This window comes from Typopeltis vanoorti, chromosome 25 (genome assembly GCF_054136105.1).
Source record: "Typopeltis vanoorti isolate ZY-2024b chromosome 25, IOZ_Tvanoo_1.0, whole genome shotgun sequence".
NCBI classification, from domain to species: Eukaryota; Metazoa; Arthropoda; class Arachnida; order Uropygi; family Thelyphonidae; genus Typopeltis; species Typopeltis vanoorti.
In genome coordinates this window covers 27,891,573-27,919,004 of record NC_143573.1, presented here as the reverse complement: position 1 = coordinate 27,919,004, position 27,432 = coordinate 27,891,573, and the positions used below count along the sequence as shown (strand labels likewise).

Here is a 27,432-nt window from a genome sequence, read left to right as displayed (position 1 = left end):
TGCAAGGTTCCAAACGATGCCAAATTTCACATTAACTTTTTTTTACATAAACAATTTTTTTATATAAACAATCAATCTGTTGTTTTTTTCTAACTTTGATTTTTCAAAATAGAGAAATAAATATTTTATTCCAATATATTTTTTGTTTTGTTGTTGTATTAAAATAATTAAAAGTGATAAATAAATTTTTAAACACACAAATAATGTTTTTAGTTGTTTATTTGTGCGTAATCAGATATCAGGTTGGGGTAATGTGATCTATATAAGAGAGTAGATCGCCGAATAACATTTTATAGAAAGGGTAACTCGCATAGTAAAAAAGGTGGAACACCACTTTCTCTAGGTCATAGATGGCGAACCTATGGCACACCCGAGAATTTTGCTGGTGCATCAGCGATTTACAGGTGATATCCTTTTATATGCTTATAAATTATTCAACCTTTTTTTTTAATTGTTACAATACATACAAGTTAAATTTTGTTTTACACCAGAAAGCAGCTATGAAGATGTACGTATGATTGGTGCTGTATTAGCAAAAGGTCGTGCGACCCAAAGACAACCTACAATTGTTGAGTTGAAATGTTAATTCTCTTCAACCGAATTCCATAACATGTGAAACTGTCGTAACAACATTCACTATATATTTCTTAGTTTTAACACATTCACGACGGGGTGTCTCTTATAGTTCTGATGGGACTTCTCTTTATTGGTGGGCTCAACTCACACAAAGTTTCAACATTTGGTTGAATTTTATTGCTGCTTGTTTGTGACATATTTCAATTCATGGTAGAATTTTATTTGAAGTTAGCCTTTGTGATATGTCATAATGACATCGAGAATTTCAAATACAATAAAACAAACACTTATTTCATGTAATTGAAAAATTGGACAAGAGTTTTTAGTTAGATACTATGTTTCTGGTGCAACATATGGTTTTGCTTGAGTCTGTACAGCGTAGTTTCTGTGAGAGGGGACGTGTGATTCATTAGTTAGCGCCGTTTTAATTCCAGCTGTCTCTAATTGCACTATTTGTCGAGAAATATATTACACAGACTGCAAAAGCCTCTGGACCTTAATCAGGGATACAATAAAGCTACTTGTTTTTCTTGGATCTCCAGTATAATTGCTGCGGGGGGGGGGGTGTTAACCATAGGGAGCGAGTTACTATCGCCTCGTTGTGAACATGTTCAAACATTTTTCATTTTTCAGGCATATGCAACACTTTTTAATGTCTTTTTTCAAGTAAAATCAGGGGTGCCAGTTATATGCGAAGGCGAGTTATTTTCGAGAAAATACGGTAAGCGTTGCACCTTTCAGCTGACTCCGATGGTGAGTTACAATACATAAATATTTTTCTCACTTTTTTTGTTTTTTCTTTTTTTATTTCAAACCAACAGTATGAACATCAATTTAATAATACAATAATGGGGTGCTTAAGGGTCAAAGCTGTATAACTGAGAGGAGACCTCCACCTGGACTTTAAAGGAATGCGGAGAACTGACCAGGGCTTCTGGCCTAATCTCCAATCCTCACCTTCTCGTGGTGTACCCTGTTAGCTAACTACTTAGATACTGAACAAGGGAGGATGGGCTGGAAATTTGGGATTTAGCTGACCAAATTATATTCTTATTGGCTTAAACCAAAATACGAAATGATGGTACAACATGACAGAATTTCATGCCGGCTGGGGTGTCGCCTGGTTAAACTAGGGCCCCTGTTGTTTTTGCCAGGGAACCAGGGCAAACAGCAAAAAGTTAGCCACTGGAACAAATTTGAAAACACACCCCAACTCAACATCACCAAAGTGAAAGATAGGTACTATCAACATAAGAAACCTGAATGGCAAAGAAATGGAGTCAGCTGAGGAATTAGATAAGTACCAGATCGACATAATAGGGGTGACTAAAACAAAAAAGGACAAAAATTGGTGATATCTTTCTGAGCAATGAAAACAAAATGTTATATTCAGGCAATGACAATAAAGAAAGAAAGGAGTCGCCATAGTATTCAACACAAAATACGAGGCTAATCTTCTTGAATGGCAGGCAGTCTCAAGTAGAATGATGTGGGCAAATATGAGAATGGGGAACTGGACAATGAGACTTATTTGTGCCTATGGTCCCACAGAAGGTTCTACTAAGTAGAAGTGGAGGAATTTTTTGAGGCTTTAGAGAAAGCAACTGACACAATGAAAAAGGAAAGTTGGTCCTTGTTGGGGATCTAAATAGTAGAGTAGGAAATGACTGTCACACTTACAAAAATATTTTGGGAAAATTTGGAGAAAAGAGCAAAGTTAATGATACTGCCAAATGCCTGCTGGATTTCTGCTCAGGACATGGACTGGTTATTGCTAACACAATGTTCCAAATAAAAATGTGCACAAATTCACATGGAGAGAAGAAGCAAGGAATAAGAAAAGTCTCATTGACTATGTTATTGTCAATAGTGATGTTTTCTCCCTGGTGCAGGACACCAGAGTGTACAGAGGATTTGAAATTGGAAGTGATCACTATTTAGTCTTGAGCAGGATAAAATTGAATTTCATATTGAAAAGAATAACATGTAAGAAAGTTTTAAAGCGAATAAAAGTTGAGCAGCTCTCACATGTGAACTGTAGACTAAAATACACAAAGATTATTGAAGAAAAAATGGAAGAGTTTGAGAACAGGAACCAAACCTTGGAGATTCAGTGGCAAGCTTTGAAGAAAACCAGCCAGAGAGGCATGTGATGGGGTTGTGTGCAAGGATAGAAAAATCAGAACTCCATGGTGGACACAGGAAGTTAAAAATTCAGTGAAGGAAAAGAAGAAAGCATATCAAAAGTTCCTGGCAAAAAAGTCAGCTTTTGCTCTCAGGAAATACAGAGACAAATGTAAGAAAGCTGAACACTGTCAGACAAGCTAAACAAAAGTAATGGGAAGACTTTGGTAAGAACATAGAAAATAAATATCAAGAAGATGGCAAGATATTCTGGAGGTTGTTGAAGAAGCTCAGAAATGGTGGAAAGAGTGTTGTAAAAGGAATTGGAGATTTCTTTGAAGTATGGAGTAATTACTTCAAAAAATTGCTAAATGAAACAAGCAGTGATAGCACAGTGGTAAAAAACACTCAACAGGCATACACTCAGGAACACATATCCATACTTGAAGTAGAAAAAGCCATCAAAGAATTGAAATGTGGAAAGGCAGCAGGAGTAGATGATATTTGACCAGAAAGGCTGAACTATGGAAGCATAAAAGTTCTGCAGTGGCTGCACTGCATGTTTCAGAAGGCCTGGACAGAGGGATGAATTCTTGATTATTGGACTACAGCTCTCATAGTACCCATATATAAAAAGGGAAATAAAACTGAATGTGAGAATTACAGAGGTATTTCTCTACTGAGTGTTCCTTGTAAGATTTATGCAGGTATGCTTGAGAAACGGTTGAGAAGAATTGTGGAAGAAAAGCTTGGTGAAGAACAAGCTGGATTCAGTCCAAATAGGTTCTGTCAGGATCCGATCTTCACTTTACCACAAATAGTTGAGAAATCATGGGAATATAACAAAGATCTGTATTTATGTTTTGTAGATCTGGAAAGGCATATGACAAGGTGCCAAGAGAGAAGCTATTCAATATGCTGCAGTTATATGGTGTTAATGGGGCATTATATCAAGCAATACTTAGTCTTTATTTGAGTTGTAAGTCAGCAATTAGAATTGAAGGAAGTACAGGAAGATGGTTTAATGTTAAATCTGGTGTCAGACAAGGATATGCATTATCCCCTCTGTTATTCATTATCTATATGGATCACATTATGAAGGAAAGCGGTATTAACATGTTCGCTGCCAACTATGAGTATACTCGTAATTGGTATATGAGCCACACAAGCCAGCTACGAGTATACTCGTATGATGCTTACCGCCGGCAAAGAGATTGACTGTAATGACCTTGAAGAAGTGAAAATGCTTGGCTCGTGGAGGTAGCAGCAAAACTGTGTATACTCATAGATGGTATATGCTCTGCACAAGCCAGCTACGAGTATACTCGTGTGACGCTTACCGCCGGCAACGAGATTACCCGTACTGACCTTGAAGAAGTGAAATTGCTTGGCGTACCGGAACAAAGTATGCCGAAGTAGCTTGGCAGTGAACGTGTTAAACATGATATCAGAATTGGAGATGTTAATGTCAGCTCTTTGTTTTATGCGGATGATGTTATACTTGTAAATAAATCTTCTACAAGTCTGCAAGATTCCCTGACGAAATTGATTAACTGTTGTAATAGATATGGTATGAAGGTCAGCAATAACAAGACAAAGACAATGAATATATGCAGAATCATTGAAAATGTCAACTGCATTGTGAATGGAGAACCTATAGAACAAGTAAAACATTTCAGTACTTAGGCATGATTTTTAGTGACGATGGTAAATTAAATATGGAAATAGACAATAGAATCAAAAAAGCTGGTAACAAGTCAATTGAATAAATTCATATGGAATAAGAGAGAAATTGGTCGGAACACTAAATTAGCTGTATACAAGACACTTTCAAACTAGTTTTAACTTATGGATCTGAGAGCTGGGTCAGAAGTAAAACACTTGACTAAAGACTAGAGACTGCAGATATGAGAGTCCTGAGAAAGATTAGGGACATGAAGAGATGGCATCAATGGCAATATCATATTAAAAATGAAGATATTAGGAAAGAACTTGACATTGTCAGCATCCAGGAATGCGTTAGCAGAGCTAATCTCAGGTGGTATGGTCATTTAAACAGAATGGGCGAGGAAAGATTAGCAGAACTGGTGTTCTCTGCCAGGTTGGCAAGAAAACGACCCAGAGGAAGACCAAGATATAGGTGGATTGATATGGTTAAAAAAAGTGCATTAGGCAATTGAAATGTGACAGACTGGTTTGGAGGAAAATTGTAGATAGGAAGTTAGTAATGATGTAAATTTTTCATGTGAACTGATAGTACTATTAGTACTATCATATTCTGTACACCCCTTGAGGATACATGGCAGGAATTTGATGATATGATAATAGTACAATAATCAATTTTACACTGAATAACATTTAAATTTATCTATAAATAAATATTGTAATTAAATTATTATTTATAAAATTATAATTACTGTGTTTGCCGGCATATAAGAGGCACCCCTTTTTTTGAACACAGATTTCTTTAGGGAAAAAACTTTATCAATGAATATTGTAATGAATTTACAGTATTTCAATTATAAAGTAATAAGTAGGTCTACTTTCAACAAATAACTTATCTAACTAGGAAAGAGTACCCACCTTTTAATCTCATTCTTCATTAAAACCCAGAAATTCATCTCCAGAGCTAAATGAAGAGACAGTTGAAACCTCTTCTAAATCAGAATTTGAGTCCACATACAACAATTTGTTCTCTGTATGCATTACTAATGCCACACTTCTTAAATGATCTAACCACTGTCTCAGTTTTCACAGCATCCCATGAAGCTTTAACCCACTGACAAACTTGCGAAATGCTAGGCCTCTTCCTTCTTCCTGATGGCATAACCTCAAAATCCGAAGACCATCTAGCTGTTCCACTTCTTCATAAATCTCTTAAATGGTTTATTAATACAAACATCTAAAGGTTGAAGCTAACTAGTTAGACCTCCTGGAGTTACAGCTGAGTTTTCAATTCCTTAAGTTTATTTTTAACATCTTCTGTTCTGTGAGAACGAAACTGATCCCATACTATCAGGGCAGGCTTCTTCAACAGGGTGCCTAGACCACATTTTACTATCCATAACTTCATTCCTCCTCCATCTATCCAGCCTTTTGCATGAGCATGTACAAACACTCCTTTAAGCAGTTTTTCTTAGGGTAGCGCCTTCCTTTTAAAAATCAATAGTGGCGGCAATTTTGTCCCATCAGCACAGCAGGATAAAACAACCATGCAGTGAGTTTTTTCATGCTCTGAAGTTTTAACAGTAACACCTTTTGTACCTTTTGGAATCTACAGTTTTGTTTGAGGGCACATGAAAAGTCAGCGGATCCTTGTCAATGTTTCCTATTTACGCAAGTTCAAAATTTTCTCGTTTCCTTGCGTTAATGACGAATCGTTGAAATTCAATAATTTTTTCTTCATATTTAGCTGGCAACTTTCGTGATATTTTTGTTTTAGTCAGCATACATAGCTGGTTTCTCTTCATGAATCTTGAACACCATGATGTTGATCCACTAAAGTTGGCGATCCCTCTATTAGTGGCTATCCCTTTCGCTTGATGAATCATCATTTTTGTAGACACTGAAAGTCCTGCTTTTCTGTGGTCTAAAATCCAAGTAATCAGTTCTGCCTCAAGTTCTGGCCATTTTGCAGTTCCACTTCATAGGTTATGTTTACTGTGAGTTGCTTTTTCTAGATCCTCTTCCTGATTCCGCCAAGTTCTTATCATTTTCTCAGTTGGGAGTGGCCCGAAATGCCTCTCTGACGCCCTGTTTCCATGTTCTTTAGCATACACAATCACACATAGCTTGTGTGCAATATTGTAGCACTGCCAATGTTTTGCAGCCATAATTTGCCAAGAAATTTAGAGAAAATTTAAATGCAAAAATTTATCACCATTCACAACAACCATGACAACATTTGCATCCACTGAATTCTATGTAACTGGAATGTTCTCCCACACCGCAAGGAAGCGAGAAAGAAATCGCATAACTCTGAACAGAGAAAATTTCCAGAAATGAAAGTAATAATAAACTGAGTATCGGCATATAAGACGCACCCTGTTTTTCAGACCTATTTTCAAAGGAAAAAAGTGCCTCTTATACGCCAGCAAATACAGTATTTATAAAATATTATAAATAAATATATATATTATAAATTTATAAATAAATAAATACATTAAGTTAGATTAATTTTCTATTAATTTTTCCCCTGTTAAAAACTGCCTGGCACATCAGCAAATCGATTGGTAAATTTTTGGCACTCGCACACAAAAAGGTTCATAACCACTCCTCTAGGTAGATGTTAAAAAGGTATGGGGAGATTGGACATCCTTGGGCTACTCTCCTTTACTGACGTTTCTGTTATCTGTTGTTATACTCTTGAATTTAATTATTGCTTCTGTGAGACTATAATATTTTTCTAAGAAGTTCAGGGTATCTTCATTGATTTGTTTCTGTTTTAATATTCTTAATATGGTTACTCTGTTTATTGAGTCAAATGCCTGTTTAAAATCAATAAACAGGCATTTGAAATCTTTAAAACAGTAATAGATATTTTTGTTATGTTCCCAGTATAATTCTGCTAGTCTTTGTGTTATGACGATCTGATGAGTGATGTGGAGCGATTCTTTCTGAAGCCTGCCTGTTCTTCACTAAGAATGATCTCATAGGTGCTCTTTATTCTGTTCTGTAATACCCTTGTAAATATTTTGTAAGCATGGCTGAGGAATGTGATTGGTCTGTAGTTTTTACAGTTTTTCTTATCGCCTTTCTTGTAAATTGGTATGATAATTCCTGTTCTCCAATCTTCTGGTATTTCTCTTGATTAATGATTTTGTTAAAAAGTGTGGTAAGGAATTTTAAAGTTGTTTGCTTTCCTTTCTAGAGTTCTGATGGAGTTTGGTCTATCCCTGGTGCTTTATCAGATTTCATTGGCTTTAGAGCATTCTCCACTTCCGATGGAAGGATCACTAAGGTGTCATGTCTTGAGTTATTGCAGGGCTTTGTTATTAGGTAGTTATCGCTTTAATTCTTGAAGTTTTCTTGATAGTGTTCCATCCATATTGTCTTTATCGCATCTGGATTTCCTGTTTCCTCACCCTGACGGTTGATCATTGTAAGCCATAGTGGTGAAAAGTTTTTGTAATTTCTTTAATTGTGTTATGTAATGTTTTTGAGTTATGGTGTTTATATGCCTCATTGCATTTTTCTGCATTTTTGTTTAGCCAGTTTTCTTTAGCCTGTCTGCAGGGTTTATCAATTTCATTTTTGAGTTGTTTGTATTTCTTCTTGTTTTCTTCTGAGGTATGTCTGTTTATTTTTGTTTTTATTTTCTTTTTTCTTCACATTTTTCTAATATTTCAGATGTTATCCATTTATTATTAGGTCTCTTATAAATTCCCAAAGTTTCCCTTGCCAAGTTAATTAATATTTCTTTTCCTGTTTTCCAAAGGTTTTCGGTTTCATCCGTTTGAGTCCTATTTATTTCTTCAATTTTCCTAATGTGGTCTAATCTTATTTGGTTATTTTTTTAACTTTTCCATGTGGAGTTTATCAATTCTATTTCTTTTATAGTTCACTTTGAGTTTTATCCGCATTGTTGCAGAGAGGAGTTCATGGTCTGTATCCAGATATAGGCTTTTGAGCGTTCTTATGTTTTTGATTGAAGTTTTCCATTTACTTCTAATTAGGATATAATCTATACAATTTCGTATTTCTCTATCTGGTGAGGTCCAGGTGTATTTAAAACTAGGTCTATGGTAAAACATTGTTTGAGGTGACAAGGTTGTTTTCTTTGCAGAAATTGAGCATAGTTTCTCCCCCTTCATTTTCTGTTCCAATTCCAAATTTCCCCATTACATCTTTTAGCTCTTCTCTGAAAGTTCTGATCTTAGTGTTGATATCTCTGATTATGAGTAAGATGTCTCTGGAATTTGTATTATCTGTTTCTTTTTGGAGATCATTGTAGAACAGTTCGATGTCTTGTTCATTGTGACTTGCATCTGTGCATAAATCTGGATAACCTTTATATATAGTCCTTTTTCTTTGGCTTTTAGTCTAATTCCTATTATTTTGGATGAGATAGGCTTAATATCTGTTACACTTGCAGTAAGATTTTGTTTTATTAGGATTGCAACTCCTCTATGTACATTGTCTCTTCTCCCTGAATAGAATAATTTGCCCTCTGGTATGTTTAAGCATCCTTCTCCTGTCCAGTGAGTTTCTGAGATTCCTATGATATCCCACTTTATCCTTTTCAGATTCTCTTGTACAATTTGGATTTTTCCTGCTTTGTATAGAGATCTGATATTTACAGTAGCTATATACTTTTCACATTTTGCCGACCACATAGATTTCTCGCCAACACTGTGAGGCTTGTGTTGGCATGTCGACTACCCCATACACGGTAGTGCGAGATATGATAAAGATAAGAAAACCAGTAGAGAAGAATTCAGTTCAACAGTAAATATATAACACTTTATGTATTTGACTGTACAGGAATCTCACACGTCCTCCTTCATTTCTTATGGATACATTTCATGTAGTACCATGATAGTACTACATGAAATATTTACACTATTACTAACAACTCCTATCAACATTGCTAATATTATCAGATCTTTTATTGTTGATTTTCATGGCATGTTTATTATAGCAGTTATTCAATTTACTTGAAGACTCATACTTGATTTGTTTAGCAGCCTAACATCATCTGTATGGAAACAAAGAACACCCAGAATTCTTCACTTTTCTTTGCGGTAGAAAAATAATCTAATAACTGTTTGCCTTTTCTTGACACATTAGTCACTCGCCTTTCAGAAGGATCACTATCATTTTCCATTTAAAGAAAGCCAACAGAAACAGGAAGATATCCACATAAATAATCGCATCATCATCCAACCAAACAGTATGGCATTTTAAAAGCATTTACACACAGAGCCAGAGCGGTTTGTTCTAACGATACAGCTCTTTCCACATGACTAAATATCTATGCCATACTTTCTTGGCCAATGGCTACAATTTCTGCAAAATAGATAAAATACTACATAGCCCATTACTTCTCCTTCCTCTAATACACAAAACATTACTATTCCTTCTGTCAGAGGTACATCAGAAAAGAGTAGGGATCCCAGACATCCCGTAAAATACGGGATTGTCCCATTTTTGGCTAACGCATCTCATTGTCCTGAGAAAACTCTTTGGGACAGCTTTTTTGTCCTGTATTTTAGAGTTCAAGACGGAATAACAAAATCGATGAGTTACAATTTCTATTCTATTACTAACATCACTCTCCATCATTACAGGGAATTACCGTCATTACCAAGGCACGTTATTTTCTCAAGGCGAGTGATGGCAACACCACAACAATGATAAGTTCGTTAGAACAGTGTGCATATGCATTGACATTTCGGCATATGCTGTAGTATTGGCTCAGCTTTAAATTGCATGGAACTGTCCGCTTGGCCCACACTATTTTAGAAGCTTGCTCCGAGAGAAACAGCTTGGTGCTTGCAGAGTATTAATTACTGTACGGCTGCTGTTAAAATGTATGGTTTTTCAATTCTCTTGTGGCCCTGTTAAAATGTCCCATTGAAAATGCCGAAAAGGAAGTGTGATTATACAGACTCTTTAAAAACTCATTTCTGTTTTTTAAAAAATCTACTAAATTGGGCGAGACAGATAAAGTGGAGTGTATGGTTTGTGGTGGCTTGTTTAGCATCGAGCATGGTGGAAAGTCCAACATTACCCAGCACATTGCTACAAAAAGACATAAATCTGCATCTCGAGCTAGTACAAGTGCAAAAATCAGTGATTTCTTTACCAAGAAAGAGAGGGGGGGGGGGGAGTGGAAAAGAATCTTGCTGCAGAAGAAGCAACTTTTGCATATCACACGTGTTTTCACAACCAGAGTTTTCGATCAATGGATTGTACATCTAAAATAATACATAAGTTATATGATAGAAAATTTAAGTGTGGGCAAACAAAAACACGAGCATTAACTGTAAATGTTTTGGCTCCATTTGCAATCAAGCAATTCAAACTGGAAATGGAGAAAGCAAAATATATATCTATCCTAACTGATGCTTCAATCAGGATAGATATATTTCGTTCCAGAAAAAGGTGTTAAAACCATGATTCTAGGATTTACAGACCTTCCTAGTGAAAGCGTAGAATGACTTACTGATTACATACGGGACTTGTTAAAATCTTGGAGGATTAAAGATAAAGTCTTAGCCTTGTCAGTGGACAATACTAATACTAACTTCGGTGGATGTTTGAGAAAGGGAAGAAACAACGTGTACCATAAATTGAGAACTAGGTTTGGCCGCGGATTGATTGGAGTTGGTTGCTCAGTTCATATTTTAAACAGTGCTGTGCAAACCGCAGCTTCTAGATTTATGTATTTTTAATTTAGGTGATGTTTTTAGGAAAGCAGACCTGAATTTAAAGCACTGTCTTCCACATAAACTGAGAAACATCAGTATGTGATGCTTACATTAAGCTGCCTGTGGTCTTTTGCACTTCATCATGATGCAGATAGTATTACAGGATTTAAATACAAATGTAGTGTTTTCTTTGAATGTTATGCATAAATATTAATTGTTCATATAGCTAAGATGTAAAATGCATTTTACTAGATTAATTCAGATGGTGCTGTTTCAAGAGATGGTCGTCTCAAACCAGGAATGAGGATAATTGAGGTACTTAATTTTATTTATTTATTTTGTATTGAGTTATTTAAAATGTCATGTAACATTAGTTATTCATTATATGTAATGCTTTATATGTAATTTCGAAAAAAAAAAAACTTTTTTTATATTTCTAAACATCATATACAAGTAACCCTATTGTAACTCTTGTTCAACGCGCTACTTATACAACACGGCTTTGATATAACGCGGTCTACAAATTGTAGTAACTCTTGTTCAACGCGGGTACTTATACAACACGGTTTCGAAAAAAAAACATGGTCTACAAATTGTACCCTTTATCTTTTCATATATTTTTCACCGTGCAACTTAAAAATCAACTTTTATCTTCGTTGAATTTGTGTCTGCCTGTATCGTGCATGTAGTTATAAGTTACGAATTTTAGGGGAAATATCCTTTAACATGCAAGTACGTCAATTGTTTACCGTATAAATTGTTTATTATTAAAAATTGTCTTAGTTTTCTGGCAGGAAAGCGCATTAAAAATCATAAGTGTGTTAATCTCAAGTTGAGCACTTTATTTTCTTGTGAGTTACATACAATATATAATGCTTTTTTATGTAAAAATTTTATTTTTATACTAATGGCCACATAGAGGACTTATGTGATATCATTGAAAACAAAATTAGTGAATTAATTAATGGGAAAATAGATTTAAAATAGGAGGAACTGATACAATTAATAGATGACTTTGAACCAAACGGCGGTGAAGTTCTGCTGAAGATTCTGATTGTGATGAATCCTTTAAAGAATTCAGTTTAAAGAAATTAGCAGAAGGATTGAACTTGGCAAGAAAGTTAGGAAGTTGTTTTACGGATAATGATCCCTCAATGGAGCGCTCCGGAAAATTCACTAGACACTTGGATATTGAATGATATAATCACGTAATCACAAGAAAGATATTTATTTAACCAAATATTTCGGTCTGGAAATAGCAGACCATCGTCGGTGGTATTACAAGAACAGTTTAAAAAATATACAAGCTAGAATACTAACAATAGATCGTTGAAATTAGAACATGCCGCGTGATGTTATATCACTAAGTATGAAACGAAATATTTTGAAGTAGAAACATGATTGAATTTGCTATTAAAAAAAAAAAAAAAAAAAAAAAAAAAAAAAAAAAAAAAAAAAAAAAAAATTAATGGGTAATCTTGATTAGGCTTTCCCAGATTTTTGATATAGATATGCAGTCATTACGATTCAGGTTGGGATGATGGAGCAAGGCCTCCACGCTTTCCTTGAACAAACGTTCGAACCTATAACGGGATCTATGTAAGAGGCGCGTTTTGGACCAAAGGATGCTGTGGTCAGTTTCAATCCCGTGTTGAGCCAAACCAGACTTTTCAGGTTTATTGTGAAGAATGGATGATTGATGTTCTTGGATTCTTTTTTCAAGAGAACGTCCAGTCTGTCCAAAGTAAGAGAGATCACAGTTGCAAGGAATTTGATAAACTCCAGGAAGAGATAAAGTTGAGCGTTTGTCTTTAGGAGAAGGAAATTGAGAAGACAATTTGTTAATAGGAGAATACGTAGCTGTTAAATCATATTTCTTCAAAATTCTTGCGATAGGTTCTGAAATACCGGAGATATAAGGAATAGGTACTCGACGTATTGAATCTTTGTTGTTTTGTGGAGGATTATAAGATGTAAGAAGACGTTGAATACTTTTTTCAGAAAAGCCATTGAGTTTCATGTGTTGCTGGATAGTAGAAAGTTCTTTCTGTAGATAATCAAAAGTAGAACAATTAGTTTTGGCTCTTTTGATGAGACATTTTATAATTCCTGTTTTATGACATGGATGATGGGCTGATTCTTTCAGAATATAACGACCTGTGAATGTTGGTTTCCTGTATACTGTAGTTGTAAGAATATTTGAAGATGATCGGATGAGGAGAACGTCTAAAAAAGATAACTGGTTGTTTTCTTCTAATTCCATAGTAAACTTTATGCGATGATGTAAGGAATTAATACTGTTTAAAAAGGAAGATAAAGTGTTTTTACTGTGAGGCCAAATAGCAAATATGTCATCTATATATCTTACCCAAAAAGATGGTAGAGGGAAACTAGATGTGAAGAGGACTTTTTCTAAATGTTCCAAATAAAAGTTGGCTAAAGCTGGAGAAAGAGGACTTCCCATGGCTGTTCCTTCTACTTGGCTATAAAATTTGTTTTGACATATGAAATAACCAGAATGTATAACGAAATCGAATAGTTTTATAATATCTTGAGGAAAGATGTCAGCAAGTAGTTTTAAAGTTTCCTTAAGAGGTACATTGGTGTATAAAGATTCTATATCAAAACTTGGATATTTGTTTAGCTCCATATTATGAACTTAATAAAAAATTGCGGCATCATGGTAAGCAAGGTCTTATTGCTGACTTCTTGATAACTAAACCAGCCGAAGTATGCAATGAGAATTATACAAATGATGTCCAAGAGATTTCAAGTGATGACGACGTCCGGCCACTCGTAAATAAAGAACATCTAAGAAATGTTCGTTTTGAAGACAGTGATTACGATTAAATTATGCACTTTATTTTATTTTGCCTAAAACATTTCTGCATTATGGGCAATGAAGTTTATATACAATTTGTATTTTTATAAGTTTATACTATGTATTTTGTTTCATAGTTTGTTTTCTTAACTTACATGAGTTACCTGAATTAAATAAAAATATATTTTGTTGGATATGTCATTGTTGTTTATATAATTTAAAAAAAAACGATTTTGGAACATAGCCCTACTTTTTTTCCTATGTGAGCTGAGTCTTGCATAACGCGGCATTTCTGTGGAACCTAACATCCACGTTATACAAGGGTTTACCTGTATATTACTGAAGTTGATGACATCTATATTCTGCTTACACTATAACAGACTACAAGTGAACTGCTGCAGCTACAGTTTTGATTTTTAAATCACTTCTGCAAGCTGTCTGCTATAACTAATTATTTCTTTGATTTCTGTGATTGTATTATGATGAGTTTAACTGAAGAAATATTTTTATCATTGAACAGTTGAAATACTCATCAATTGTAAATTTTGAATTATATTTAGTAAGTGTTCATCATCATCATCATCATCAAATTCCTGCCATGTACCCTTAAGGGGTGTACAGGATATGACAGTACTACATGAAAAAATTACATCATTACTAACTTCCTATCTACAATTTTCCTCCAAATCAGTCTGTTACTTGTCAAGACTCCAACATTATCAGATCTTATATTTCTATCGTCTAAGGCACTTTGTACCGTATCAATCCACCTATATCTTGGTCTTCCTCTGGGTCGTTTTCCTGCCAACCTGGCAGAGAACACTTGTTTTGCTAATCTTTCCTCTCCCATTCTATTTAAGTGACCATACCATCTGAGATTAGCTCTGCTAAAGCATTCCTGGATGCTGACAATGTCAAGTTCTTTCCTAATATCCTCATTTTTAATATGATATTGCCATTGATGCCATCTGTTCACGCCTCTAATCTTTCTCAGGACTCTCATATCTGCGGTCTCTAGTCTTTGGTCAAGTGTTTTACTTCTGACCCAGCTCTCAGATCCATAAGTTAAAATTGGTTTGAACACAGTCTTGTATACAGTTAATTTAGTGTTCCGACTAATTTCTTTCTGATTCCATATGAATTTATTCAATTGACTTCCCACGATACCAGCTTTGCTGATTCTGTTGTCTATTTCTATATTTAGTTTACCATCTTCAGTAAAAATTGTGCCTAAGTAGCTGAAATGTTTTACTTGTTCCACAGGTTCTCCATTCACAACACAGTTGACATTTTCAATGATTCTGCCTATTTTCATTGTCTTTGTCTTTTTATTGCTGACCTTCATACCATATCTATTACAACAGCTATTCAATTTAGTCAGAGAATCTTGCAGACTTGTAGCGGATTTATTTAGAAGTATAACATCATCCGCATAAAGCAAAGAGCTGACATTAACATCTCCAATTTTGATATCATGTTTAATACCACTTTCCTTCATAATGTGATCCATATAGATAATGAATAACAGAGGGGATAATGTACATCCTTGTCTCACACCAGATTTAACATTAAACCATCTTCCTGTACTTCCTTCAATTCTAACTGCTGACTCACAACTCAAATAAAGACCAAGTATTGCTTGATATAATGCGCCATTGACACCATATAACTGCAGCGTATTGAATAGCTTCTCTCTTGGCACCTTGTCATATGCCTTTTCCAAATCGACAAAACTTAAATACAGATCTTTGTTATATTCCCATGCTTTCTCGACTATTTGTCGTAAAGTGAAGATCTGATCCTGACAGCCTCTATTTGGCCTGAATCCAGCTTGTTCTTCACCAAGCTTTTCTTCCACAATTCTTCTCAACCGTTTCTCAAGTATACTTGCATAGATCTTGCCAGGAACACTCAGTAGGGAAATACCTCTGTAATTCTCACATTCAGTTTTATTTCCCTTTTTATATATGGGTACTATGAGAGCTCTACTCCAATCATCGGGAATTCGTCCCTCTGTCCAGGCTTTCTGAACTATGCAGTGCAGCCACTGTAAGACTCTTATACCACCATACTTCAGCATTTCTGGTCGAATATCATCTACTCCCGCTGCCTTTCCACATTTCAAGCCTTTGATGGCTTTTTCTACTTCAAGTATGGATATGTATTCCTGACTGCATGCCTGGTCAGTGTTTTTTATCACTGTGCTGTCATCACTGCTTGTTTCATTTAGCAGTTTTTCAAAGTAATTACTCCATACTTCAAGGATATCTTTTTCTCCTGTTTTCATTTCACCTTTATCATCTCTAATTCCTTTTACAGCACTCTTTCCTCCATTCCTAAGCTTCTTCAACAACCTCCAGAATATTTTGCCACCTTCTTGATATTTATTTTCTATATTCTTGCCAAAGTCCTCCCATGACTTTTGTTTAGCTAGTTTTACACACTGTTTAGCTTTCTTACATTTGTCTCTGTATTCTGTAAGAGTAAAAGCTGACTTATTTGCCAGGAACTTTTGATATGCTTTCTTCTTTTCCTTCACTGCCTCTTTAACTTCCTGTGTCCACCAGGGAGTTCTGATTTTTTTTATCTTTGAACACAACCTCACCACATGCCTCTCTGGCAGAATCAATCAATGTTTCCTTCAGAGTTTGCCACTGAATCTCCAAGGTTTGATTCCTGTTCTCAAACTCTTTCATTTTCTTTTCAATAATATTTCTGTATTTTAGTCTACAGTTTACATCTGAGAGGTGTTCAACTTTTATTCGCTTTAAAACTTTCTTACATGTTATTCTTTTCAATATGAAATTCAATTTTATCCTGCTCAAGACTAAATAGTGATCACTTCCAATTTCAAATCCTCTGTACACTCTGGTGTCCTGCACCAGGGAGAGAACATCACTATCAACAATAACATAGTCAATGAGACTTTTCTTATTCCTAGCCTCTTCTCTCCATGTGAATTTGTGCACATTTTTATGTTGGAACATGGTGTTAGTAATAACCAGTCCATGTCCTGAGCAGAAATCCAACAGATATTTGCCATTATTATTAGCTTTGCTCTTTTCTCCAAATTTTCCCAAAATATTTTTGTATGTCTCACAATCATTTCCTACTCTACTATTTAGATCCCCAACAAGGACCAACTTTTCATTTTTCATTGTGTCAGTTGCTTTTTCTAAAGCCTCAAAAAAATTCCTCCACTTCTACCTTAGTAGAACCTTCTGTGGGACCATAGGCACAAATAAGTCTCATTGTCCAGTTCCCCATTCTCATATTTGCCCACATTACTCTACTTGAGACTGACTGCCATTCAAGAAGATTAGCCTCGTATTTTGTGTTGAATACTATGGCTACTCCTTCTTTTCCTTGATTGTTATTGCCTGAATATAACATTTTGTATTTATTGCTCAGAAAGATCTCACCAGTTTTGGTCTTTTTTGTTTCAGTCACCCCTATTATGTCGATCTGGTACTTATCTAATTCCTCAGCTAGCTCCATTGCTTTGCCATTCAGGCTTCTTACGTTGATAGTACCGATCTTTAACTCTGGTGATGTTGAGTTGGGGTTTGTTTTCAGATTTGTTCCAGTAGCTGACTTTTCGCTGTTCGCCCTGGTTCCCTGGCGAAAACAACGGGGGCCTTGTTTAACCGGGCGACGCCCCAGCCGGCATGAAATTTTGTCATGTTGTACCATCATTTTTTATTTTGGTTTAACCAATAAGAATACAATTTGGTCGGCTAAATCCCAAATTGCCAGCCCATCCTCGTTCGTTCAGTATCAAAGTAGATACCCAACAGGGTGCACCACGAGAAGGTGAGGATTGGACATTAGGTCAGAAGCCCTGGTCGGTTCTCCGCATTCCTTTAAAGGCTATGTGGAGGTCTCCTCTCAGTTATACAGCTTTGACCCTTAAGCACCCCTTACAACACTTAGTAAGTGTTGCTTAGTTAAATTTATTTGCTTGAAACATTTTAGTTTGAGAATATAGTGCAATAATTTAAGTGAAAAATTTTACCTAAGTGCTGTTTTATTAATAGGATTTTTGCTTTCTCTCTTGGATTCATCTTAACCCTGCAGAGGTCTTGACTGATCTGACAAATACAAACAAATTGTTTTACTATAAATATTCTTACAGATATCCAGTTATAACTTGGAGGTCATGACTAACTGTGCATACATATATTATGAATGATATTCCACACTGTTTAAGCCATCGGTTTAGTTTAACACTTGTTATGTAAAGGTTTGTGATATTTGATAGTAAATTGTATCTGAGAGATACCACGAACTCCGATGTCAGTATGGTATTGGTTTATTTATTTTTTTAAAATTTACCATTGAAAATGGCTGGAAAAATATATCAATTGGATAATCCATCAGATGTTGAAGAGATTCAGCAAGTATTACTCGAGTCTGATGATGAGAATGATAGAGTCGAATGCAAAAATAAAAGTGATATTTGATAGTAAATCGTATCTGAGAGATACCACGAACTCCGATGTCTGGATAGTATTAGTTTAATTGTTTTTTTTTCTTTGTTTCTTTGTTCAGTAATTTCTAGATTGTAACTGAAAATAAATAAACCATCATGTATTATATTTGCGGTATTTTTTTTTTTTTTTTTTTAAGTTTTATCACATTTCAGCACATACTAGTAATGAATGTATCTCTCGGATACATGCGACCTAAGTTGCAGTGTTTTCGATCACGATCTCTGCAGGGTTAAAGTAACCATAAAAGAAGCATTCATAATATTAGTACACATTTTCTTTTAAATGAAATTAAATTAATGAATAATTTCCTAAATTTAAAATCACCTAAATACAGTAATCCCTCGATTAGTGCGTTTTCAATTAGTGTGTCATTTTTTTTTGATACCCAGATTCGATTAGTTCGCCTATATACATCTTAAAAATAAATGTTACAGATTTTAAAAATTTTCTATCTATATAGTTTTATGGCTAACTATTTTAAAAAATCACTCACCAGAATGAAATAATTTAGTTACTGATTTAAAACATTTTACAAAGTTATTTTTAATGGTATACTACACTACTTCCATGTACACTATGTATACTTTTTTCCAAATTTTTACTGCCAAAATTGATGTCTTCTGCTATAGTACGCTTACAGATTCGAGACCCTTCGGCACTTCTGTGCATGTCACAAAAAGGAGAATCCATTCCGATAATAGGGTAATCAATCCGTCTTCTGGGATGAGTTGTTTATTATTACACGTCGGAAAATTAACTTCGCTTTTATGATCATTGTAGTTTTTAAAGTGGTAACTATTTTGCTTGTATAACAGTTGGGAAATTTTATCTATAAAGCAAGTGATTTCGCGTGTTGGCGACCAATTCATACGTCCTTCATTTCTTTCTTCCCTTCAATGATAACGTCCAAGAGTTAATTAAATCTCATTCTGAAGAATTGAGTGCTTTAGACCTGCTAAATTTAAATGCACAGTGGGAAGATCCCGAAGAATATGAAGAGAATCTGTTTTGGCTGACTGATAGTCAGCCAAAAGAGATTTCACAGAAACAATTTGAAAATATTTTTCGTACAATTGAAGATTTAAGCAGCATTGCTTAGAGGCTGACCCTGATGAAGAGAGAATCAGTAAAATTTGCAGAGGTTGTAGAAGAGGAAATAGGGCTGTACCATCAGTTGTATGAAAAAAAAAAGAAACAGAATGCCCACCAAACTAGGTTAGTTCAATTCTTTGTTAAAGAGTAGAATAATAAATTTATATTCTGAATATGTTTTATTGCTTTTCAACTTGATGGTTTTCCTTTAACTAAGCCCTGAGACAGACTCTAATTCTTTTATAAAAAAATTAAGTGTCAAAAAAGAAATTTGAGGAATGAATTATACTTTTTCCCATAGGTTATTGTATTCGATTAGTGCATTTTTGATTAATGCACCTGTTTTAAAGAACGCATTAGGTGCACTAATCGAGGGATTGCTGTAATTGTTATTTAGGTGCTTAAAAAATCCAATTAAAGGTATTAGATTATGCAAGGATCCTTATTTTTTACAAATTTGTACCCTTTTCATAGGTTTTTGAAATATTTTATCAAAAATTAGTAATAATAATAATACTGAAATTTTCTAAATTGTCACTTCTGTTTTTATATAAAACTCATTCATGAGAGGTTGCAAAGCTTGTAACACAATAGGGCCATATGTAAGTGATTTGGCAGGAAGGAAATCCGTTTTTTGAACAGTTGACAGTTTGTAGTTTTTGGGGACAGCTGTTCCAAAGAATGCTAAGGTAGATGGAATCAAGTTTTAAGCGGAACTATATGTTTACGTTGACCACATCTCAAGTTTTTGATGTGCTTAGGAAGAAAGAGGAATGCTGGTGACCAGCTCATGGGAGAAACATCCATGAAAATACACATGGAAAAGGCATAAGACATCGACAGAATATCAATGAAAAAGTGCAAGTCCAAGAGAGAGGGAGTCTCCATGTAAAAAGCAACTTTATCTCTTTGATGACATCAGTCATTTTTAGATTTTAGTTTTTGGTGCATCACCCCTGATGTGAGAATGATATTCCATAGTATGAAACACTGTAAGAGCAAGGAACCCAATACACCCCTGGGTGGAGCAGAGGAAAAAATTGATCCAGAAGTTGAAGCAGGAAACTTGCACATTTGTAATATACAAAAGCCTGAATTGCTTTTTCAATTCAGGTATTTGTAAAGTTCAGAAAATTCTCTGAACTTTACAAATGTCTCCCATATAACCAAATGGATAGATGAGGATCAAAAGTCTTCAAGATGTACTACTGCTGAAAATTTCCTATATAATAATCACGTGTTTAGGTTTAGGTGCTGGTTAGAACTCATGTTGAATGCTTATTGGAATGAAACCAACATGTAAGTCTATATACATGATTACTAATTCATTATATTGAAATCACAATACCTGTGCAACATCCTTGGATTGGCAGGGATGCACTGGACAGAGTCAGGGAAGATGAAAGGGAAAAGAATTTTTTGGTTTGGGAACAGTACAAAACATGAAATAGGGGTTAATTTCTTCTTAAAAGAGGAAGAGATACATAATTAGGATACAAACCAATAAATGAGAGAATGATATGACAAGATTTGCAGCAAGACCATTGAACATCATCACAGTGTCTAGGTCTGTTCCCCCACTTTAGAAAGTAGCGAAAAAGAAATAGTTATTCTATATCAACTTAGAAGCAATCTTGGAATCATTACCAAAGATAGATATGCAGATGATTGGGGGAGATTTGAATGCCAAAATTGAAACAGACAATGAGGGATAGGAAAGAATAATAGAGAAATGTGGATATAGATAAAGCAGTGAAAGAGGAGAAACAATGCTTGAGGTTTCCTTGAAGCAAGACATGGTAATTTGCAATACAGAATTCCAGCAGAAACACCACAGAAAGTGGACATAATCAATTTTTTTTTTTATTTTCAATTTTTTGCATTACAGCACCTTAATGCTACAGCAATATCTATCACACATCAATGGCATGCACACACATAGTGTACATACCATTGATGCATGCTGTATCCAACTAACCAACACCTTCCCTAGGTATTCTTTTCATCATTTGCTGATGCATCCTCCACATGACAAATGATTCTTGAAGGGCTCATTGGGAAAGTATCTTGATGTCTTAGGCACTAAGACCAAACATGTGTGCATCCTTTTAGGACTTGGCATGTGTGTACACAGCACACCATGTGCCTCTATTTGAGATGGTTATAGCAAAAAAAAAAAAAAAAGAAGCCAGCAATGAGCCATGTTCTTCTAAATAGTGTCTTAATACCTGGAATTTTGCATAATAATTTATCTTCATTTGCCTGATATAGGAACATTACCATATCTTGATTCTAATAGATTAGGCTTCCTTATGCCTATCCCAGTCTCTTGATATTTGGTTCCTTTCTCAGCACCTATCCTACCTGTGTGTTCTAGTCTGTTCTTTATCATGTATGATATATTGTATCATGTCTCATATGATATATTGTATCATGTTTTAAGTTGCTTGCAGTTCTGAGTAGTTCTCAGTTATCAAATCGACTGTTGTGATATCACAATGCTTGTGTTCGAGTAACCTTTATTTTACTTAATAATGGCCCCAAAGTGCAAGAGTAGTGATGCTGTCAATTCAGATATGCCAAAGATAAGCTGTAAGGTGCTTCCTTTTAAGTGAAAAAGGTGAAAAGTCTCGACTTCAAAAAATAATAAATAAATAATAAAAAATGTGTGCTGCGGTTGCTAAGATTCCATTCACATTTAGATAGCTTTTATTACAGTATGTTATTATAATTATTCTATTTTATTATTAGTTAATGTTGTTAACCTCTTACTGTGCCTAATTTATAAATTAATTAGTTAATAAATAAACTTTTATCATAGGTATGTATATTTAGGAAAAAATAGTTAGAAAATAATTAGAAAAAATATTGCATTGGGTTTGATACTATAAATTATATATTTAGTTTAATCCTTTATCCAAGTGTAAGCAAACAAAGTTTGCACCTGAAGTATCTTCAGGACTGGAGAAAACTCATGGTAAAAGTGGTATAAGTTCTCATCACTTGCCTTAGTATCTCCCATAATGCAAAACACATCTCCTTCTAGACATGTATAATGCTATGCATTAAGGGAAAGGCCACTACCCAGACTGGTTTCGACCTTTATTGAGGTCTCATCAGTTGGAGCCAGACCCACTGTCTGGCTCCCACTGATGGTATAAGATGAGAACTTATACCACCTTTACCACAAGTTGCCCCAGTCCTGAAGATACAGGTGCAAGCTTTGTTTGCTTATGCTTGGATAAAGGATTAAACTAAATATATAATTTATAGTCTAACCAAGTGAAAAAACTTCCAACATCTTTCTCTAATCCAGAATAATTTAATATTAAGGTGTGACACCTTTTGGTAACTAGTGTAGATAAATATGACTTCTCCATTACTTCCACCTTGATATCACCACCACCACTGGGTCTGGGTAGTGGCCCTTCCCTTAATGCATAGCATTATACATGCCTGCAAGGAGATGTGCTTTACATTATGGAAGATACCGAGGCAAGTGATGAGAATTTATACCATCTTTACCACGAATTGCCCCAGTCCTGAAGATACTTCATATGCAAACTTTGTTTGCTTATACTTGGATAAAGGATTAAACTAAATATATAATTTATAGTCTAACCAAGTGAATAATCTTGCAACAGGTTTGGTACTATCCATGGAGTGTCTTGGAATGTATTCTCCACGGATGGGGTGAGCTACTGTACCATTAATAAAATTGTATGTTTAGTGGGAGGAATCTGAAAGTTGTATCATTTGGTATGTGAAATGTATCAGCCATTTTGCAGCATACAGAAATATCCTGCAGTTCAAGACATTATTACGTCAGGTGGTGTCTGTAAATAAGCTACTGTAAACTTTTGTGCTCCCACATTTTATCATTATTGTAAGTGTTTTTTTGTTTAAATTCAATATATGGAAAACTAACAGTGGATACTAAGGAGCCAATCACTTCTACACAACCTTGAAGTACTTATAGTGCATCAAATTGGTTATCTTGACAATTAAAAATCAGCCACATGCAAGCACTCGCTATGCCTACCGTGTGAAGTAAAGAGGGCGGCAACAAAGGCCAACGATGAAAGAGCACCCTGAGTCTCGCCAGCGTAGCGGTGTCAATTGCCAGTAAACCCAATGACAATATGAAGTGCCACAGCTGTAAAATTGATGTTAATGATAAAAAAAAATAAGTATATTGTGTGATCTCTGTTGCCACTGGCTACATGCTTCCTGTGCAAAAATAGATGAATCAGCACACAAGCTTTTTATTGACCTCAACCAGCCTTTTTAGTGTTCTCTGTGCCTCCCTTCTGTAAAACTGCTTCTAAACTTAAGAAAATGAATCAAAAACCTCGAACAACACCTTAATACTATGATCCTAGTAGTAAGACTTATACGTTGGTTAGACATAACTGGTAATTAATTTACGGAATTAACAACGCATATAAAGTATATTAATTAAAGATAACTTTAATGAATCACTTCTATATTTCAGCAATGTCACATTGCCATCTTCAGGAACATAAAGATATGGTATGTGCACTAAGGAACTAACAAAGCAAATGAGGAAGAAAGTAAGAAACTAATTTTGTTCCTAAAGTCCTAATGGTGCCCTCTTGCGGGCTAATTTGGTAGTCTTGGCAGTTGGGCTGAAGTTCTCATAATGAAAGTCTCCCAAATTTGGGGCAGTTTCATGCACCCAAATTTGTTGAGGTTAGGAACGTTTTTTAGAGCTGCTGAAGATTCTTTGAATAATCTTTCGTATTTAAACTTGCTGCGATGGATTATTTTTGTTTTCTTCCAACAAATTTTATGGTGGGTATCTAAGGCATGGTCTGCCAGCCCAGAGCGGCTGTACTGGTGAAACCGGATGTAGTCTTGGTGTTCTGAAATCCTGATATTTGTTGTTCTGCCTGTTTGGCCAAAGTAGGACAGTTTGCAGCTGCAAGGGACCTGGTATACACCAGGTAGGTCTAGGGGAAGTGGTTGGTCGTTGGTAGAGCGGATAAGGGATGCCAACTTTTTATACGGTCTGTAACAGGAAGTAAGGTCATATTTTTTGAGGATATTAGTTATTTTTTCAGAGGTGCCCTGGATGTAGGGGATAGTGATAGACTTGGTGTAGTCTTTATTGTGGAGGGGGGGAGGGGGGTTGTGGTTTGCAGGTTTTAGTATTTTTTGGATTTTTTTTGGGGTTATAGCCATTGGCTAAGAAAGTGTTCAGGATGTGGTTTAGTTCCATAGTCAGAGCCTTGTCATCTGAGCAGATTAATTTTGCCCTGTTATATAGTGTTTTTATCACCCCATATTGTTGTGAGGGGGGGGGATTGCTGGTGAATGTGTCTGCCAGTGTGGGTGGGTTTTCTGTAAACAGAGAAAACCAAAGATCCATCAAGCTGGCGGGTGATTAAAGTGTCTAGGAAGGGGAGGGTGTTGTTTTCCTCTTTTTCTAAGGTGAACTGGACTCTGGGATGTTGGTTGTTTAAGTGTGTTAGGAAGGAGTGGAGTGTGTCTGAGCCATGTGGCCAAATAGCAAACACATCATCCACATAACGAAGCCAAATAGTGGGTTTTTGTGGGGCGAAGTTTAAGGCTTTCTCTTCAAATGTCTCCATAAAGAAATTGGCCAAGGGTGGGGAGAGTGGTGAACCCATGGCTGTCCCCTCTATCTGTTTGTAGAACTTTCCTTGCCAAACGAAATAGCCTGAGTTCATTGTGAACTGAAATAGGGCTGAGATATCGGGAGGAAACTTGGCTTGGATGAGCTCAAGGGTTTCTTTGAGTGGGACATTAGTGAATAGGGAGGAGACGTCAAAACTGACCATTATGTCAGTGTGTTGGAGTGTGAGGTTTTGTTGGAGTGTGAGTGTGAAAGATTATTCAAAGAATCTTCAGCAGCTCTAAAAAACGTTCCTAACCTCAACAAATTTGGGTGCATGAAACTGCCCCAAATTTGGGAGACTTTCATTATGAGAACTTCAGCCCAACTGCCAAGACTACCAAATTAGCCCGCAAGAGGGCACCATTAGGACTTTAGGAACAAAATTAGTTTCTTACTTTCTTCCTCATTTGCTTTGTTAGTTCCTTAGTGCACATACCATATCTTTATGTTCCTGAAGATGGCAATGTGACATTGCCGAAATATAGAAGTGATTCATTAAAGTTATCTTTAATTAATATACTTTATATGCGTTGTTAATTCTGTAAATTAATTACCAGTTAATACTATGATCAAAACCTTCTCTTCCAAAATCTGAATGCTGGAAGCGAAGCTCGAGCTACTCAGTGATGATCCCCACAACGCAAATGCACCTTTGTGTGCTAATGAAATCTGCATCCTAATTGCATCGGTGGTACAACTTGATCAAGGTCGGAAAAAAGAGACTCAACGCTCTTATTTTGAACTTTCTGACGGAAAATTGTAAATCCTTAAAAGAAGACCAGCAAATTAGCTGGAGAACAACTTCAATCCCAGATATATCATCAGGTGCCATAATTTCGGACCCATAAATAAAAGGACAGAATGATCTTTCCATGTCTCGTAAAAGTGACCTGTGACACACTGACAAGCACATTCAAATTAATAGCAGTGATTAATAACAAGTTCAAGTACACTTGCCCTGAATTGCACATACATGCTCGACCTGACTTAACATTTGCCCAGAGAGAACAAAGGCATAATCTTTGAAGACAACTTGAAGCAAAACGCCAGAATGTAGACAACAGTTGGATCATTGACTACAAACAAGTTAAATTAGTGCAAAACTGAAGTGACACCACTAGTAGCCACCATGGAGACCAGTATAGGAAATGTGCAAGATTGTGGTCAAATATATGCCTCACAGAACCTTGCACATCCGTTTCACTAACATCCGTGGCCTCAACTCCAACTTTAATAGTCTTCATTACCATCTTCAGTCTATAAAACCTCACTTACTCATTTTGAAAGAAACTCAAATCTCACCCCCCCCCCAGCACTATTCATTTCAACCTTTCAAATTACACTCTACTACAAACTACACTCATTTTGTCTCAAGGGTGGCATCTGCACATATATCTGCTCTGAAATACCTTGCTAAAGAGCACCTAACCCAGAATGGCTCAATTTTGGTCTACTATGGTTGAAAATATCCTTTCTCCACTCAGTCAAATTCAGTTAATTTCCCTATCACTTCCCTAATGCCACCAACCACCCTGAGCTCTTTAATTTCCTCTCCTTGAAAATTGATTTTCTCCAGTCCCACTTTCCTAACAGCAAAATCATCTCCCTAGGAGATTTTAATGTCTATAACACTAACTGTCTTTCCTCCTCAAGATCTTGCAGACAGAGATGCTGAAAAATTTGCCATCGCTAACAACCTTACACAAATTGTTCATGTGCCAACCAGAATAACAGATAGCCTGAACCCTCCCCAAACATCCTAAATCTCTTCCTCACCAATGACCCTTCCAAATACGCAGTAAATGTACTGAGCTCCATGGGTAATTCCAATCACAATCTAGTACTCGTCTCCTCTTCCTCCCCCCATGCAACAACACTTACACAGCCACTCCCATACAAGAATAGTTTGGTACTATAACAGTACCAAGTGGAACAGCCTCCATGACTTCTATGCCTCATTCCCTTGGTTGGACCATTGTTTCCTGTCTTCCAATCCAAACATAAGCACCAAACGTATCACCAAAGTAATCCTCATTGGCATGGAAACATACATTCCCCACGCTCCTCTAAACTGCCGTCCCCTAACTAAACCCTGGTTCTCCAAAAGATGTGCCAAGGCTGTACAAATGAAAAGTCAAGCATACCACAACTGGCTTACATCAAGAACCCCCCCCATCCTCCTTTAGTGCCTATGTCTTGTCAGATGTCATCTCCTTCCAGGAGGTTGACTACCATGAGCTTCCACCATGTACGGTTTTGTGTTTCTCTTTTACGTTCTTCATAAGACAAAAA

General features: G+C 35.8%; 1 protein-coding gene across 1 annotated transcript in view; it reads left to right on the top strand.

Annotated features, from left to right (window-relative positions):
* The window catches only part of LOC150092621 (protein lap4-like), a 737,075-nt gene that overhangs the window by 502,700 nt on the left and 206,943 nt on the right, over window positions 1-27,432 (top strand). Inside the window, exon 28 of the mRNA XM_090414245.1 lies at window positions 11,325-11,387. Coding sequence (XP_090270371.1) covers window positions 11,325-11,387 — 63 coding nt within the window. The remainder of the gene's footprint in view (window positions 1-11,324; window positions 11,388-27,432) is intronic.